Here is an 18,766-nt window from a genome sequence, read left to right as displayed (position 1 = left end):
GGCCAACCTCAGCTCGTGTGTGTACTCATGTCTGTGGAGCCGTCCTGACCTTCCTCCCTCTCAGCTCAGAGTTACCGTGTCCTTCTAACATCCCAGACTGCTCTCTTAGCACCTGTAATACTTGGCTGCTTTTTTATGTGAACATGCATCTCTTTCTCTGCTCAGTGTAGATTTCTTGAAGGCATCATCTTAATGGTCTTGTTCTCTCCAGCCCCTAGCACAGTGCCCAGCACAGAGGAGCCCGTACTGATGGAGAAGTGTGAAGAATCACACACTGGCTCACATGTGCACAGCATTTGCCAAAATACCCTCTCGATGCTGGTACCTGACCTGTACATGAAGTGAGGCTGGTCATTCAGACACATTTCAAGTCTACCTTTCTGGGGTTTATAATCTAGAAAGAACAATGGTCTTGAATTATCCATTCCATATGCAAACTGACTCTTGCCCAGAAATTTTCAGGGCCCTGTATTTGTTCTTGAAACAGGAATAAATACATCTTTAGCCAAGAAACCAGCTTTTCTGGTTTTCTTTGCTTTTTGGAGAGTTTAAAGCCTAAATGGCCTGTGTTCCTTCTAGGAGAACATTCATGATCTTATTTCTTTGTATATAGCAGCGACAGGATTGAATAATAATTGTTGATATATTTGTTCTATTGGTGCAATTTGGAGAAGACTACATTTGCTAAAATGATTGTTTGCTTGTAAACTATGAGAGCTTTCAGAATTGGTTAGGGACATCTACCCATGCTTCCATACATGGGAATATGAAAGTTGGCAGTGATGTTGAAATTGATGTTGGAACTGGATATGGGTCCACTGCTCACTGCTTAGAGGAGCAGGGTGTGTGGGAAGAGGGATTAGTTTAGTTTCAGGATAGGTAGAGATGGGAGTATGTAAACAAAGCCTAAAAAAAGCAGAAGCTGTAATCAGTGGGGGCGCCTGTGAGCACAGCAGGATCCTAATCTCCATGGACTCGGAGCCAGCTAGACAGACAGATTTTTACCCTGGAGCCCCTGCATTTCTGCCTCTGCCATTCCTTTCATTTACATTGCCCTCTGCAAAGTTTACACTTCTCTAGAAAGGGCCAAAGGCCTGGAGAAACAAGGGAATCACAGGTAATTCAAGTGAGGATTTTTTGATGCTTGCATGCCAAGAAAAAGAAAGTAACTAAAGAAAGCAATTACCTGGGTTGAAGTATTCATGCTGAGCAATGTAGCCTCTGAAAGAAGAGATGAGAAGTGTCAGAAAGGGTAAGTGAGGATGGAATAAGAAAAGCAAAGGAATGTAAACATTGGTCCAGGTAGACGGAGCAATGAGAAAAACAGGAAGAAAGAAAGAAATCCTGGAGCAGGGTTCCTGCGTTGACTTGAGAATCGTGATGGTCTCTCCTTTTCAAATCAGCAGTTAGAAATTGTTGGGCTACAATATTTGAAAACCATGGAGGGTGGGCTGGCCTCCAGCTCAGATGTCTGAACTGTGTGCCTGCTCCTGCAGTTGCCTTGCAAGTATAGCAGAACTCAGAAACACATCCTAATATGGATGTGTTTACATGGGAAAGCCAGTGTTTAAAATATTATTCAAGTCTCCAAGGATGGAAATTATTTCTGGAGAATTATATTTGTTGGTGGGAGCTATTTTAAATAGTTTCATGTATTTTCCTCCTGTATTTCATTAAAGTTTTTCATTTTCTTTCCTTTTGGATTTTAAAAATACCAACTAGCTTTGCAAAAAAGTATTTCTTATAGGACCAACCAAATAAAGATTTAAAAAGTGATGGGAAAATATAATTGAAGCCCAGAACTGGGTTCTATGTTAGAAGCAATAATAACTGTTCTTTCCCTGGGAATCTCTCCTGAGCAGAATGATGTAGCCACACTTTTTTGTTATTGTTGTTGCTGTTGCTGTGAGCCGATGATGAGAGCATCTGCTCATAGCTTAACTACATGAGCAGTAAGCTATGATACATTCATGAGTGGAGATTTGTGTCACAAGAAAACAAAGCCTGATACATGTTGAGTAATTTTCATAATGGCTATTGAGTTGCATGACAATTAAGCATAAATGATAAGCAGTTGGTATAAATGACAGAAATAAATTTTTTTTTTTTTTTTTTTTTTTTTGAGACGGAGTCTCGCTGTGTCGCCCAGGCTGGAGTGCAGTGGCCGGATCTCAGCTCACTGCAAGCTCTGCCTCCCGGGTTTTTACGCCATTCTCTGGCCTCAGCCTCCCGAGTAGCCGGGACTACAGGCGCCCGCCACCTCGCCCGGCTAGTTTTTTGTATTTTTTAGTAGAGACGGGGTTTCACCGTGTTAGCCAGGATGGTCTCGAACTCCTGACCTCGTGATCCACCCGTCTCGGCCTCCCAAAGTGCTGGGATTACAGGCTTGAGCCACCGCGCCCGGCCGACAGAAATAAATTTTTATGGAGCCAAACAAGATTTTTATAATTTATCTCTTTTTGTTTAATTATTCAGAATCTATAAAGAGGGAATGTTGGCCATTTCCCTGGCAGCATGTACAGCTTAATGACCATTGCACACATACATGCAGATAGGGAAGCACAGGACTCTCTGGGACACATGCCCTGTCCCATAGCCTAGAACTGTCCCCTAACACCCCTCCTATCATCGGGCTTGTGGAGGAGGGGTTGGGGTGGTCCTCTTCCTTTTAGGGAGCAGTCTAGAGCTAAGGGGAGAAGAGTGTGTAATAGTTGTCTTCTCTGCATCCAGGGCTTTGGATGCTGAATATTGCCATCTTTGGGGACCACAGTACTCAACTCCTTAGGGTGGAGGGGGCTTGGCATGCCTCAGACTCAGTGACCTTTCACCTACCAATAAACTTTGACCTGCAGAGTTAAGGAGAAGGTTTACAATGTAAATAACCTTGAAAGATGTAAGCCTGTTAATTGCTTAATTGGATTGGACAGGGGTACAGTGGCAGGTACAAGCATCCCAGATCTGAAGAGGGGCAAAAAGAGTTTCACCCGGGGACAGGAGGGCCCAGAGCGGGGAGGCTGAAACACCAGAGGCCTCCTTTAGGACACTGGTTAAGGGGTCTTCCCCTTGCCTTCCCTTCTACTTAGCAAATCAGGGCTGTGTGAGGAATTATTTTAGATTTGCCAGGCATGGGAGCACACAGAAGGAACATGGTCTCGGTTCCCTTAGTTAGAAGAGACCAGCCCTTGCTGACTCTGAGGCTGTGAGGTTTCCTGGAACACAGATGCAGCCTTGGTCATCGCTGTCCCATCCCTGTGGGACTGATAAAATGAGTGTTCTGTTTCCAGATAGCCAGTCACAACTCATTCCTTTTTCTTTTTAACCCTTTATTTGTAGTGCCATCTTATGGGTTTTTAATTTAGTAGTAAAAATCCAGGCTTGGATATTTTGATGATATGTTAGCTTGGTGCCAGAGTATCAGTCATTGCCACCACCACCCTTCTGAAGGTCACTGCAGCCCAAACCCTGAGAGTTGCATCTAATTACTCCCATTCCCATGCCCCCACGCCCATTCAGTAGCCGAGTCCTGTTCATTTTATCCCCGCAGCATGTCTCAAATCTGCCTCTGGTTTTCTGTCCTCACTGCCAGCATCCTACTTGGTTCCTGTTTGCCTTGGACTATTGCATTGGTTTTCTCCTCAGCCTCCAAGCCTTAATAAGGCTTTCTCCTTTCAATCCACCTCCTACTCTGCTGCAAGAGCAGTCTCTGAAGCTTAGCTCTGATTATGTCACTTCTCTAACCGAAACCTTCCGTCCCCTACATCCTGCCAAATGACCAGCAGCCTCCTCCAGTCCAGCCCATCTCCCAGTCCTCCCACCATGTGCTGCAGCCACATTCTTCCATCTTCCTTCTCCTTCTTTTCCTTCCCCAACCACCCCCCACTCATCCTCCTCCGCTGCTGCCACCGCCGCTGCCGCCGCCTCCTTCTCCTCGCACTGAGCATCCCCTTCAGCTTCGCTTCCAGTTGTCTAAATCTTCCAGGTACTACAGCAAATTGGTTAGGGACATGAATGTTCTGAAGACACACAGGCCGGAGTTCTAGTCCCAGAACTTACTAGCAGTGTGATCTTGGGGATGATAATAGCGCCTACCTCACAGAGTTGCTGTGGGGATCACATGAGATCACCTGTATAAAGTGCCTGGCACATAGTAAGTGAGCCGTCAGGTTGGTTGTTGGTTATCCTCTTCTTCATCATTATCCTTCAATGAATGATGCCTCAGGTACCACCTCCTCCATGAAGCCTTCCTTCTGTTCCAGTCTGACGAGAGCATGCACTAATGGGGCTGTCACATGGGGTGTCTGCCAGCCACTCAGGCAGTTTCACATAGTAACCCTCAGTTGAGTCCTCCTGTTTCAGGGACTGGTCAGCCTTAGTAATTAAACCTCGAGTGATTGGTGTCTTGATGATGAAGAGATGCTTCAACACGCCATACCAGATTGCTATGTAAAAACTAGTTTTAAATTTTTAACAGGATAGTTACTTTTTAGTGATCAGAATGAAGTTCCCTGCCCTTTCTTGATATGAGGGTCTCAGGAAAGCCAGAATAGGAATCCGAAGCTCCTGTCCTTTTGACGGTGCTGGTTGTAGAGCCACAGCTTTTCTCTCTCCACATCTCAGTGTTCGCCTGTTCCCACTGCCTGTCTTTAGATGGGTTAAATGGCTGATTAAGTAAGAATGGGCCAAAGGGCTGGGCACGGTGGCTCACACCTGTAATCCTAGCACTTTGGGAGGCCGAGGCGGGTGGATCAAGAGGACAGGAGATCGAGACCATCCTGACCAACACTGTGAAACCCCATCTCTACTAAAAAAAAATACAAAAAATTAGATGGGCGTGGTGGTGGGAGCCTATAGTCCCAGCTACTCAGGAGGCTGAGGCAGGAGAATGGCGTGAACCCGGGAGGTGGAGCTTGCAGTGAGCCGAGATCGTGCCACTGCACTCAAGCCTGGGCCACAGAGCTAGACTCTATCTCAGAAAAAAAAAAAAAAGAATGGGCCAAGGACCTTCTGCAATAGTCTCCTGAGACGATGATTAAAAATGTAGGCCAGGCGCGGTAGCTTACACTTGTAATCCCAGCACTTTGGGAGGCTGACGCTGGCAGATTACCTGAGGTCAGGAGGTTGAGACCAGCCTGGCTATCACGGTGAAACCCCATCTCTACCAAAAAATACAAAAATTAGCCGGGCCTGCTGGTGCGTGCCTGTAATCTCAGCTACTGGGGAGGCCGAGGCAGGAGAATTGCTTGAACCCTGGAGGTGGAGGTTGCAGTGAGCCAAGATCATGCCACTGCACTCCAGCCTGGGTGACAAAGTGAGACTCTGTCTCAGGAAAAATAAAAAAAAATTTAAAATGTAGATTCCTTGGCTGATTCTCACACCTTCTGAATCAAAATCTTTGAGGGTTGGCCCAATCTGCATTTTAGCAGGCTCTTTATGTGCTCTAAAATAAAGTTTTCAATCACTTACTTACATTCTGGTTCTGTGGGCCTGAAAGAAATTCTGTGTTTGTGTGTCTGCTTAATTCATCGGCCTCTTTGTACTCCTGGGGACTCTTCCTGTTGCCCCCGCCCCTGGGCTCTGTTAAAATTTTGTATCTTCTACCTGTGTTACAGAATATGCTACTGTGTTACCATGATCTGTCTTCTCACCTACACTGTATCACCCAGCCCCACCTAGCACTTAATGTAGAAACTTATTAAATATGGGTTGAGTGAATGATTATTAGACATTTCATTTAAATTGTATAGACTAATCAGGTTAACCTGTAGGTTAACCTTAGCCAAAAACTTATCTAAAATGTAAGTAAGCTATACTTAAATGCTTAGAACTTAATAATATATCCTGATTCTATACTGAAAACTTATTTGGTATATTTGATTGCTCTTAGGGGAGTGCTAAGATATTACATTCTTGGCACGGTTCTTTAGTTTTAGCTTATAGCAATAGGAAATACTATATTTTGTCATCTGCAGTATAATTTATGGATTAAAAATACTTCATTCAGCCAGAGCTTATTCCAAGTCAAAGTTTTAAAACTTTGTGAATAGCTATCTCATGTACCCTTTAAATTAATTTAGACTCCAGATAAATTTTATTCTTAAAATAACTTCACTGCGTGAGAAATATATATAATAGCATACAGCATGGAACTTCGGATTTGTTCCTGTAGACACCCATGGTAAGTATCAAACAGTGATGCAGGCTTTTTGAGTTACCTGCTCTTACCCCCATGATAAAGCATTTGGAAGAGAATTTCCATCTATACTTCTTTACTTTGTGGTTTGAATAGAGATTCTCAGGTTTTGTAAAAATTGTTCTTTCAGGACAGAGACAGTAAGAAAATTTAAGACACAATTTTAAAGGAAAAAAAAAGGAAACAAATTTAGTTTCAAATTAGCTATGCCTATTTTTAGTATAAATGATAAAGCACCTTAAATGAAAATCAGTGTATCAAAAGTGCCTTAGAATTTTCAAAATTCTATTTCAAATTATAAAGTTACTAATTCATAAATTCATGAAAATGAAAGTACCACATAAAAGCGTTTTCTTTTTTTCTTTTTCCTTTCCCAATAGGTTTCTGTGATGGTGAGAATAATGGACATGGGGAAGGTATGAACTTACTTTACCTACCTATATCGGAGTGGGATGCTGAGTAGTGGATATAACCTTTCAATAGCTTTACTAATAAATATTCATGTTTTCAGGACTCCCCAGATGCTGACAACTGCTGATTGGCTTACTTTTCAGAGAGCCTTTAGAAAATTAAGGCTAGCCATGTTCAAGGCCAGGAGAAAGGAAATGTGTGGTTGCATTACAAAGGTTCCTTTTTATCTAGGTCCCCACAGTCATAAGGTTGAGCAAGGAAGCAAAAGTTGTAATCACATGAAAATATGAATGAATTGGCCTGGCACGGTGGCTCATGCCTGTAATCCTAGCAGTTTGGGAGGCTGAGGCAGGTGGATCACTTGAGGTCAGGAGTTTGAGACCAGCCTGGCCAACATGGTGAAACCCTGTGTCTACTAAAAATACAAAAATTAGCCAGGCGTGGTGGCACGTGCCTGTGGTCCCAGATACCCATGAGACTGAGGCAGGAGAATCGCTTGAACCTGGGAGGTGGAGCTTGCAGTGAGTCGAGATCGCGCCACTGTACTCCATCCTGGCGACCAAGTGAGACTCTGTCTCAAAAAAAAGAATGAGTTGATCACTTAAACAATTAGTTATTCCAGTAGTCTCTGCCCATTTAGAAAGTCTTCGTTGACAGATATAAATAAACAATGCCAGGAAAATGCATATTGGTTGTGAAATGAAAATGCAAACCTTACACAAGATGCTGAGTTTCGTAAAGCCAAATAAAATAGTGTTGGAGATCTATGGAAATGACACTCAAAGCCATTGACAAATGAGGGTCCGACACAGTTCATTTATTCACTTAGTACCAGGCATTGTTTTCTTTTCTCTAAATCTTTATAATCTGGAATTTAATTTTTACAATCTAAAAATAAACAACTAAATTAGGTTTATATGTCACAGAGGTGAGACTCATGGGGGGCCTGATAAATCTTGCATCTTGCAAGAGGCACAGCTGTCTGTCATCATCCTGCATGCTCCTTTTCTGGGCAAGCTCTTTTAGGCCATGAATAAAATCACAAAAAGTTAAAACATCAATAAACATCTAATCCATTAGAACAGAAATTAGTAAATGGCTTCAAGGTTGATTGCATTCCTTCAATGCTTCGAAGAATTCCTGACAAATCTTGGATATGAAAAGGGACTAAAAGCAATGAACTCTAAGTAAACAGTCCCCATTAAGGCACTGGAGTCTGCCCCAACCGTGTTCTTACAACCAACCTCTTTGGAGAAGTAGCCTTGAGCTGTGTGATGCCACCTCACTCAGTCCTTCAAACTTTTCCCAGCATCTGACAGTACCTTTCAGGGCAATTTTTTTTTTTTTTTTTTTGTAGACGGAGTCTCGCTCTGTCACCAGGCTGGAGTGCAGTGGCATTACCTCAGCTCACTGCAACCTCCGCCTCCTGGGTTCAAGCGATTCTCTTGCCTCAGCCTCCCGAGTAGCTGGGACTACAGATGCCCGCCACCACGCCCGGCTCATTTTTTGTGTGTGTTTTTAGTAGAGAAGGAGTTTCACCGCGTTGGCCAGGCTGGTCTCGAACTCCTGACCTCAGATGATCTGCCCACTTCCGCTTCCCAAAGTGCTGAGATTGCAGGCATGAGCTACCACACCCAGCCTTTCTGGGCAAATTTTATTCTTGACCTCTCATTGTATTGGTTTATGAAGGCCCTCAAAGCCCATTTTCCTTGTTTCCTAGTTTGCTGAGAGCCACCTATAGCGTCAGCATTTACCAGACACTGTTTTAAGCACCCACCAGTAGAGAAGAAAACCAAGGCTCTGCCCTCATGGAACTTACATTTCTGAAGCAGTTTATATTAATGATTAAGTCAGATAACATTTGAAGAAAATCAACAAGGGTGTTGACAAAATATGCTCTTCAAAAGAGAGTGATGTGAATATCGGGATTAAGAGAGACATCTGGGGACATTGACCAAGCCTGGCCTGGTGTAGCAGAAATGACTGCTGTCCTGGTGGTATTGGGCAGGTTGCCTGAAGGGCATTGTATCCTCCCCTTACCATGCTGTCGAATAAGTTAGACTCCTACCCATACTTAAGTCATTTTAGAAGTCACAATTGCATTTATATCCTCAGTTTTATTAAATACAAGATAAACTTATTTTAGAGTTTTTGTTTCAAACTCTTTTCTCAATATTTACTAGGAAAGTTTGGGCCCTGTTTCGTGTGACTTCTTTCTGGGGTCCATTATTCTTGGGTACTCGGCCATCTTTTGTGGGGCTGAGACAGGATAGTCATGACAGTCACACTGGCGCTTCTGTGGCCACTGGAAGTCAACAGCATTCCTGGTTCTGAGTAGTCACCGATGTCCCTCACTTGGAATCCCCTTCCTGACATCAGATCACTTAACTCCTGAAGGCTGGTCCTTATTTTCTGGTCTCTTTCTGAGAACAAAAAGTATTTACTTGTTCTGTGACCCAGCATTCTTGTTTTACCTGGCACGACTGAGAGAGTTAAAGCGGAAAGCCCTGGAAGGGTCCCTTTATACAGGTTGTTTCATAGCATTAAAGAGCCAACAGCGGTCCAGCAGCTGCCCAGCCTCAGATCCTCTGGGTTGTTGGTTCCTCTTTGTCCCCCACTTCCATCCCACAACCAAGGAGCTTCACTGCCACCATGTCTTCCAGCTAATACTCCTCTTCTCCATACTTTCGCCATTTCATCTTTGTTGCAGGCTCTCTCCTCCTCCCTCTTCTTCCGTTCTCTCCTTTGCCAAGCCTGCAGAGCCCTTCCTGCCCTGGCCTCAATCGTCTACATTTTACTTCCTACCATCCCCTTGACTCAGCCTACACTCCAGTTGAAAAGAGTTACTCTACTCTTACCTTCCCCTCTCTTGGAATTCCCTTCTCCTGTGTCTCTAAAGGGCTCCCCCCAGTGCCCATCTCCAAAACCCTCCTGGCCTCTTCCCTGTCTGTAGTTCACCTCTCAGGAGCATCGTACCCTCAGCTCTCTCGGGCTTCCACTCGTTTCTTCCTTCAGTGATGGTTATTTATGAGTTGCCCTTATCCACTGACTAGATTACAAATTCGTGAAAGGTTGAATCCATGTCTTACTCATTTCTGCAGTTCCCACGGTAGAGCCCAAAGTGCCTTCCCTAGTAGACAGTCCATGAATAAGTCGTTTTTGTGTGTTAAATAAGTCAAACATTTTGTTTGTTAAATCAGTTTTTACAAAGATAATTTGTTCAGCCAAAGGTAGGTAGGATGGATGCTTTCTTTTTTTGTTGTTGTTTATGTTTTTTTGAGACAGGGTCTTGTTCTGTTGCCCAGCCTGGAGTGCAGTGGCACAGTCATGGTTTAGTGCAGCCTCAGCCTCTCAGGCTCAAGCAGACCTCCCACCTCAGCCTCCTGAGTAGCTGGGACTACAGGTGTGAGCCGCCACACCCAGCTAATTTTTAAATTTTTTGTAGAGACAGGGTCTCACTATGTTCCCCAGGCTTGTCTCAAATTCCTGGGCTCAAGCGATCCTCCTGCCTTGGCACCATAAAGTGCCAGGATTATAGGCGTGAGCTACCATGCCCGGCCCGGATTCCTGCCTTCTCATGCAATGACTCTGCTGCTTTTTTTTTTTTTTTTTTTTTTCCTTTAGTAGCATCTTTCCCTGGCCCATTGAAAGAAGAGAATCTGTTAAATGTTCCGAAGCCACTGCCAAAACAACTGTGGGAGACCAAGGAGGTGGGTGAACAGTACTCAGCTATGTTTGTTGTCACTGAATGTTTATACTTTGAAGTCATCGAAAAATCTTGCAGAGGTGAAAACAAGAGGAACTAGGGGAAAAGGAGAAGATTTGTCTGAGGACAGAGATAAGAATATACAAGGGAATGACATTTCAAGTAAAAATTATCACACTGGTGTCAATGAATTAGTACATTGATCTCTTGGCTTCCTAATTTTCATATGAATTGACTTATTTAAAAAAAAAAAAAAAAAAAACCTGCCAAGTCCCCCGTATCTTATTTGTTTTGCGAAAAGGTCTGAAACCTCGTTGTAAGTCATAGGCAGATTTTTCTGTTTTTTAGCCAGCACTTTATACCAGTCTCCAGCTTCTGTCCAGAATTACTGGTATACCAGATAGCCCTTTTTAAATCAAGGGCATTTGACCTGAGTCCTCCAAGTCAGTTGACAAGTCATCTGTTTTACTATGATTTCCATGTGCCTTTGAGCATTTGTATCTAAAATTGTGCTAGCTGACCTCCACCTCGGCTCTCTGTACACCTAACCCACTGTGGAAGAAAGGGAGGTCCCATGGTTCTTACCTTGGCCTTTCTTCGCAGAGGGAAGCTGTGTTGACTTTGAAAGAAAACAGTTAATCTGTTCCAGCCCTTAAGGATACTCTATTGCAATTGCTTGTATTGCCTGTGTACTTAACTATCCCCACCTATTTAGGATCCCTTTGGCCCAGTTCCATTTTCTTCTGCCAAGTCTACCAGAGTCACCATTAGCATTACAGTTGTCTTAAAAGGTTTTTTGTAAAAGCAAGATGTATTTGATGTTTAATCATTTGGGAAGTAAAAAAGAGATATGACTTAAAATTCACATATTTAAACACAGGAGAAGCAACCACACTATGTCTTTTCCTGTGAGAGGCACACGTGGTTGTGGAGGCTTTTATCAGGGACAACTACATCTTCTCCACCAAAGAGGGCAGTGGTATGCCCTCCTCCCTGAGTACCAGGGACTGGTCTCTGGAAAGAGATGTTCATCTCCCTTGGTTCTTGTGGATTTGTAGTACTCATTCCTGTCCATCTGGAGCTTATATTCTAGTTGAAATATTTTATTTTCTTCTGACATTCATTTCTTTTTTCACCCTGTTTTGTTCTTTTATGTATTTCATTTCATCTCAAGCCAATTGGAAAAGAAATGTTTATTTAAAAGCTCTACGTCGGCCAGTCGCAGTGGCTGACGCCTGTAATCCCAGCACTTTGGGAGGCTGAGGCGGGTGGATCAGCTGAGGTTGGGAGTTTGAGACCAGCCTGACCAACACGGAGAAACCCCATCTCTACTAAAAATAAATAAAACAAATTAGCTGCTGTCGTGGTGCATGCCTGTAATCCTAGCTACTCCAGAGGCTGAGGAAGGAGAATCGCTTGAACCTGGGAGGCGGGGGTTGTGGTGAGCCCAGATCACGCCATTGCACTCCAACCTGGGCAACAAGAGTGAAACTCTATCTCAAAAAAAAAAAAAAAAAAAAAAAGAATCATAAAGGATGGGTGCAGTGGCTCACACCTGTAATCCAAGCTGAGAGGGGTGGAGCAACTGAGGTCAGGAGTTTGAGACCAGCCTGGCCAACATGGTGAAACCCCATCTCTACTAAAAATACAAAAATCAGCCAGGTGCAGTGGTAGGTGCCTATAATCTGAGCTACTTGGGAGGCTGAGGCATGAGAATTGTTTGAACCCTGGAAGCAGAAGTTGATCGCGCCACTGCATTCCACCCTGGGCAACAGAGTGACACTCTGTCTCAAAAAAAAAAAAAGGAAAGACTGGAATCACAGACTGGGTTAAATAACTAATATGGCCTGTACTTTTGAAATTGAAAATAATCAACTTCTTGATATGGCAAATACTCCCTATAATCTGTTGCAGACCATAAAGGCAGACACCACTTCTCAGCCTCACCTCACAGACAGGGTAGGCGGTGTGACCAGCATAGTTATTGAGACTTAGGGGAAAGCCCATTGGAAAGCTTCTTCCAGGAAACTTTTGGTTTTCAGATAAGAGGAACATATCCAGCTGCCACTAGCCCCTTTCTCCTTTGTATCTTGAATGCAAATATGATGCCTGTAGTCCCAGCTACTCGGAAGGCTGAGGCAGGAGAATCGCTTGGACCCAGGAAGCAGAGGTTGCAGTTAGCTAAGATCACACCACTGCACTCCAGCCTAGACAACAAGCAAAACTCCATAAAAAGCTCTATGTGTAAAACATTGGTTTTTTAATATTAATCCAGAAGGTAAATTGATAAGGCATCAAATTAAGAAAATATATTAATATTATGCCTCCCTTAGGCCTGGAAGTTTGAGTTTAAAAAAGTCTTGCCAAAACCTAAAAGGCTGCTCTGTGAGGACGCTGCTGACACGCGAACTCTCACTTGCGCCCAATAGAGCCTCAAGATCCTTACGAAGACACTTTTCAAAAACTTGAATTTGGCTTTACAGTAAGTAAACCCAGCTTTCGTTGTCTCTTCTCAGATTCAATCCCTGTCAGGACGCCCTCGATCCTGTGATGTTGGAGGTGGCAAGTAAGTAATATTCTTTCTGTTCGTGTTTCAGGGACTATCTTGAAGGTTTTTCCCAAAAGGCAAGTCCCACTGCTTTGTTACAGAACTCTCAGAAACGTAACTTGCTATGTATAAATTGAAAGTCAACTGCATTTTCATAAAAACAGCCACTCTCTTTTGATACTCATATTTCATCTGTTTAAAGTAATTAAATTACATAACTATAATAACAAAAAAACTGACATAAGTATGTTTGAGAATCACACAACTGACTCTTGGTAAATACACAACTCTCCGGGTAGAAGCAGCGTCAGAAGCAGAAATGTGCGGGAATCGAGAGGAGCCTACCAGCCCCGAGCTGTGGCAGGCTATGGGCATCGGTGGCATCTTGGCCAGAGGAAAAGGGAAGCAGCAGTTCACCTGGCAGCTGGGTGGCACAGAAGTTAATTAAGAGAGTTTCTTTGAGTGTACTTAATGTCACTGAACTGTACACATAGAAATGGTTAAAATGGTAAATTTTATGGTATATTTTACCACAATTTAAAAACATAAATGGAAGATGAATATATTTTCCATATGCAATACAAAAAAGTTTCTATGAAGCAATTTGTTAGTGGATTTAATAGTATGCAACTTCACTCCCTAAAAGGTTTGAGACAACTTACAAAAATATATATAGTACAAGCAAATGAAAAAGGAAGTTCATGAGGAAGTTAAGTCTAAAAGAGAACGAGGAGATGAAAGAGATAATGAGGCCCTTGCCTTAACAGAAACTGCCTTGGGAGGGCCGGCTGGTGTGCTCCGTGGGATGGTACAGACAGCTAGCTGCTGGGGAGTTGCACAGAGAGGACCCCTTGGAACTCGATGGGCTGTGTCCTGAGACAGCCCCAAGAAGGCTTCCTGGGGATGTTTATCATAGCGTCCGTGAGAGCAGTCCCACCACTTGGAACCGAAGCCATTTCAGAACCAGCAAGGCTGCAGGGCCAAAATAATGTGGTTTGGAAATGGGATTCTTGCATGATTTGACTTAGTACATACAATCACCAGTGGGTCAGTGGGTGAACTAAATCCACTTCAAGCAATCATTGAATATGATTTCCCCCAACAGAGCTTCCTGTGAGTATTTCACAGCAGCGCATTCAGCGCACTCCCTACTGAGTACCTGGAGCTCAGACATTCTTTTTGGCAGGTTAAACATAAACTCAGGTAATCTGCTGAGCTGCGCCACGGGTTGATGTTCGCTTCAGAAAGTGGGAAAGCCTGCCAGGACACATGCCCAACAAAAGACGGGCTGCCGAGGGGCGCAGGACACTCCCATGGAAGGGGCAAGATTTTCCTCAAGGGAGTCTCCCTCAACCTAGTCCGGTTCAGGGGCTTCCTGGTAAAATGGAAATTTGAAAAAAATATATATATATATTTTCCTCAAGAATCAATTTTGGCTTAACCATCAGATAACCTTCAGGCTCTGAAAGCCTACATTATAGAATTGGGCTGTAGTACTTTAGCCCTCAAGAGGTTGTTTTTTTGTTTTTTTAATTTTGTTTGTTTGTATTTATTTATTTATTTGAGATGGAGTATTGCTCTGTCACTCAGGCTGGAGTGCAGTGGCACGCTCTTGGCTCACTGCAACCTCCGCCTCTCAGGTTCAAGTGATTCTCCTACCTCAGCCTCCCAAGTAACTGTAATTACAGACGTGCACCACCATACCCAGCTAATTTTTTTATTTATAGTAGAGACAGGGTTTCATCATATTGGCCAGGCTGGTCTTGAACTCGTGACCTCAGGTAATCCACCCACCTCAGCCTCCCAAAGTGCTAGGATTACAGGCATGAGCCACCACGCCCAGCCTGTTTTGTTTTTACAGATAGGGTCTTGCTATGTTGGCCAGGTCGGTCTTGAACTCCTGGCCTCAAGTGATCCTCTCAAAGGATCACTTACCTTGGCCTCCCAAAGCACTGGGATTACAGGTGAGCCACCATGCCTGGCCAACTCGGAGAGTTTTAAAGCAGGTGTTTTTTAGGTAGGGAAAGTTGCTTTCTTGCTCTTATGTTACAGATAGAATTCCATTCAGTGACTCCTAGTCATGCAGATATTTATTGACCCCCTAATTCTTGGCACTGGGTAAAACGATGAAGAAAACAGATCAAGTTCCTGCTTTTGAGGAGCTAATAATCTAGTAGAGCAAGATGGGCAGAAACAAATAAGCAAAGCATGGCGAAAGTAGGGTGTGGATAAATGCACTGAAGGAGACAACCGTGGCAGGTGGACAGGCAGCCACCGGCGGTCATTGAGGAAACCTTTCTGATAGTGTGAGGGCTGCAGGCAGCAGGAACAGTAAATGCAAAGACCCCAAGGCAGGAGTGGGCCTGGAGCTCAAGGAGGCTTGTATTGCTTGGATCTGCGCAGAGAAGATGGGAGTCGTTAGAGGGTCTTGAACCCCGGGGGCGCGTTACTTTCCTTAGGTCAGTGGTGACTCCGTTAGGTAGTAACTATATTTGGAAAGGAACCCACCTGTATTTCTCCCAGCTGCAGAGGAACTGTGTGAACATTACTAATGACCTGGTTCACAGTGGTCACATTTTTTCCATCCTTGCTCTGTGCCGTTGGACGCTTCTCCCTGCCGCACCCCTGCTCTCTCTGCCTTCACTCCCACCTGATCACCCTTGGATCTTTCTTCTCAGTCAGAAAGCCCATCTGCTCTCACGTTGAGGGCTCTGAGGTCTCAATTTTATTTTTCTAGTCCTTGACCTTTAACCCTATAAACAGTTCCATACTTCCAGCCATCTAAGAGACAAAATTCAGGCCGGACGCGGTGGCTCATGCCTGTAATCCCAGCACTTTGGGAGACTGAGGCAGGCCGATCACTTGAGGTCAGGAGTTCGAGACCAGCCTGGCCAACATGGCAAAACTCTGTCTCTACTAAAAATACAAAAATTTGCTGGGTATGGTAGTGCACGCCTGTAATCCCAGCTACTCTGGAGGTTGAGGCAGGAGAATTGTTTGAACCTGGGAGGCAGAGGTTGCAGTGAGCCAAGATCGCACCACTGCACTCTAGCCTAGGCGACACAGCAAGACTCTGTCTCAAAAAAACACAAAATAAAAAGACAAAATTTATATTCAGTTTTTCTACAACCAAAACGATCCTTCTTCCTCACCATCTGGTTGGACACCTCTCCTGCTGCCTTATTTCTTTCCAAGACTCCACAGTTTGCCCAGTCATACTTTTACCAAGAAAAGTGAGGCGAGGCTGGCAGGAGTGCGTGCTCATCTCTCTTCTGCCACTGATTCCCCTGACACCACCCTCCTCTAGTCCTAGGGACACAGGGGTCCCTCTTAATCAGGCTGGCCACTTTACCACTCCCTGGTCCTCCTCCTTCTACTGGATTTGCGGAGGCTTTTCTCTGCTAATTAACTTTCCCTCATTTCCAGAATTCTCAGTCATGCTTTTTGAAAGCATATGTACTCTCAAGTGTTCCTTACTGCTTACCCCTCCTCGACCCACCATGCCCTGGCTTCCACATCTGCTGTTCAATGGAACCTTGAGAATGTCAGTTGCCTCCTGTACATAAATGAGAAATATCCCTGCTGCATCCCTGCATGTCTTCCTAGTCAGCAAAAACTCAAAGCCAAAACAGAATTCATGATCTCATCCATACCCCTGCCCTCATTCCCAATCTGCTCACATCTTCAGTGTCCCCTGTCTCAGTGGGGGGGCTCCACCAGTCCCCAGGCCAAAGGCCCCAGAGTTGTTCTTGAGTTCTACTTCCCTGTAGAGTCCACCTGCCTCTCTGTCCCTGTGCTCATGGCCTCCTGCTGGACCGTTCAGCAGTGTCACAGTGTGCCTGTCCACCTCCAGGTCTGCTCCTTGCACCTCAGGACCCCTTCCCCAAGTCTGTTAGCTATGCTGTCCTAAGAAAAGCTGATACCTCTCTCCCCGACACTGCCCACCCCGCTTCCAGCCTTCCACTGGCATCATGTCATCCTCTCATCAATCCCAGCCTCGGGTGCTCTCTGCCTGCTTTTCCAGTTCCATCTCCACCACTAACCAGCCCTCCTAAACTCAACCCTCCTGTGGTCTGAATCCTCACAGCTCTGAGGGCACACCGTGTGGTCTCACACCTCCCTGCTTTTGCCCATGCTGTGAACTTGCCTGAAATCTTTTTCCTGACTAGATCACCTGAATTCTTTAGCCTTTAAACTCAGCTCAGATGTCCTCCAAGGAAGCCTCCTCAGGTCGGCTGGGCTTCCCTCCATATGGCCTCCCTCCAGGCGCTATCACTGCACTACTGAATTGTATTATGTTGCCAGTTATGTTCCTTATGGCTCAGTCTCTTGAAGCCCAGATGCCAGTGACTGGCCCCTGGGAGGTGCTCTGCTGATGCGTGCAGGAGGGAATGAAGTGTCCTCAGTGGGATTCATAATTTCCCTCTGCTCCTGGCTGGTGGCACCTTCTCCCGCATTCTCCTCCGCTTCACCCTCACTGCTCTTTTCCTAGGTCACCCCTGGACCACTGCAGGTGGTCCTTCTAATTGGTTCTCCCTGCCTTTCTTTCTGCTCCCTGAGGCCATCCTCCACACTGGAACCACAGTGACATTTCTGAAATGCCATTCTCCAACTTACCCTGGCCTCTCTCTTTCCACAGTCCCTGATCCAGACTCCTGAGAACAGCACATCTTCTCCCTCCTGCCTCTCCCTCCCCATCTGCTGCCCTCCCTCCCCACACTCTGCCCTGACACTTGACACCTGGCCATGCCCAGCTACTCGCAGTTCCATGCACACACTGTGTCAGGGCCATGGCAAACCCGTCCCCTCTACAGCCCATCCTGACATGGACAACTCCTGCTTTTGTGCTCCCGGTGCCACTTGTACCCACTGGTTACACGCATCTCTTCTCAAACCCAGCACAGCGCGATTCCTGCCACGTTGCAGTTACTTGCTTTCCCAGGCTGTCTCTCCTGCCCATCTGTGAATTGCAAGAACAAAGTCCTTTCAGACCTGGCTAGCAGGCCCCTCCCTGGGCCCCGCACTTGAGAGCGCTTCATTCCCAAAGGGAACATACCACCATTGTACACCCGCTAGGCCTAGGGGGTGGCTAGAAAGTCAGCGAGGTGTGGACAGAGCTTGGCCGCATAGGCTGGGATAGCCATGTGCCTGCACTGCAGTGCGGAACAGGACTGGGGGAAGAGAAGGGGGCGTGGACTGAGGGCCAGGCTGCCTCTCCCTGTGCATTCTGGCACAGAACTCCAAGAAGTCTGAGATTTCTACATGTAAATCTGGCCTTGCAGGCTATTATGAGGTATAATTTGTCAGGATAGACACAGAACAAAGTTCATGTAAGGGTTTGTTCATTTGATTTATAAGTTTTAAAAATCGAAACACATGGTATGCAGGCCTCCTTTTATACTCTTGCTCCAGGCCTGTACATTTCAGGAGCAGGCCTGACCCCGGACATACTCGCCTGCTTGTTCATCATGGTGCCACCAGCACGCGGCCCGCTGCCTGGCACACAGTGCCCAGCCCACAGATTGTGATGAATGAGTGGCAACATCTCTTTGTCACTTTATAGTTTATGAAGACTGTAATTTAAAAAATATATCTTGGAAGGTATATTGGAAGGTAGCTAGTTACTCAGAGATACTTTTTCTGGTAGCAAAGATAACTTAGAAATCTAGCAAAAAGAACTACATAAAGAGAGCAGTGCCTCACATTTTGTAGAGTGGTTTATAATTTTCAGAATACTTCTGCATCATAATCTAATCTGGTCTTGACTATTCTAGACCCTAATCTAGTATTCCTGTAATGTGGGCACTGGTAGTCGGTGAGGAAGTGTGTTTCGGAGAGGTTAAGCTGAGCACCCGTGTTCTCAGAATGCGAGAAGCCACACCAGGACCTCCGTCTTTCGTAGCCGATGCTC

At 45.1% G+C, this 18,766-nt stretch overlaps 1 protein-coding gene across 4 annotated transcripts in view; it reads left to right on the top strand.

Annotated features, from left to right (window-relative positions):
* Window positions 1-18,766, top strand: part of LOC105488298 (CREB regulated transcription coactivator 3) — a 118,242-nt gene that overhangs the window by 81,296 nt on the left and 18,180 nt on the right. For 3 of the 4 annotated variants that reach the window (XM_011752210.2, XM_011752208.2, XM_071100663.1), the window contains exons 7-9: window positions 6,571-6,606; window positions 10,226-10,311; window positions 12,824-12,873. In XM_011752210.2, the coding sequence (XP_011750512.2) occupies window positions 6,571-6,606; window positions 10,226-10,311; window positions 12,824-12,873 (172 nt within the window). The remainder of the gene's footprint in view (window positions 1-6,570; window positions 6,607-10,225; window positions 10,312-12,823; window positions 12,874-18,766) is intronic. The other variant, XM_011752209.2, reaches the window with a different exon arrangement.

Source organism: Macaca nemestrina, chromosome 7 (genome assembly GCF_043159975.1).
Source record: "Macaca nemestrina isolate mMacNem1 chromosome 7, mMacNem.hap1, whole genome shotgun sequence".
Lineage (NCBI taxonomy): Eukaryota > Metazoa > Chordata > Mammalia > Primates > Cercopithecidae > Macaca > Macaca nemestrina.
This window is presented reverse-complemented; position numbering and strand designations above follow the sequence as displayed.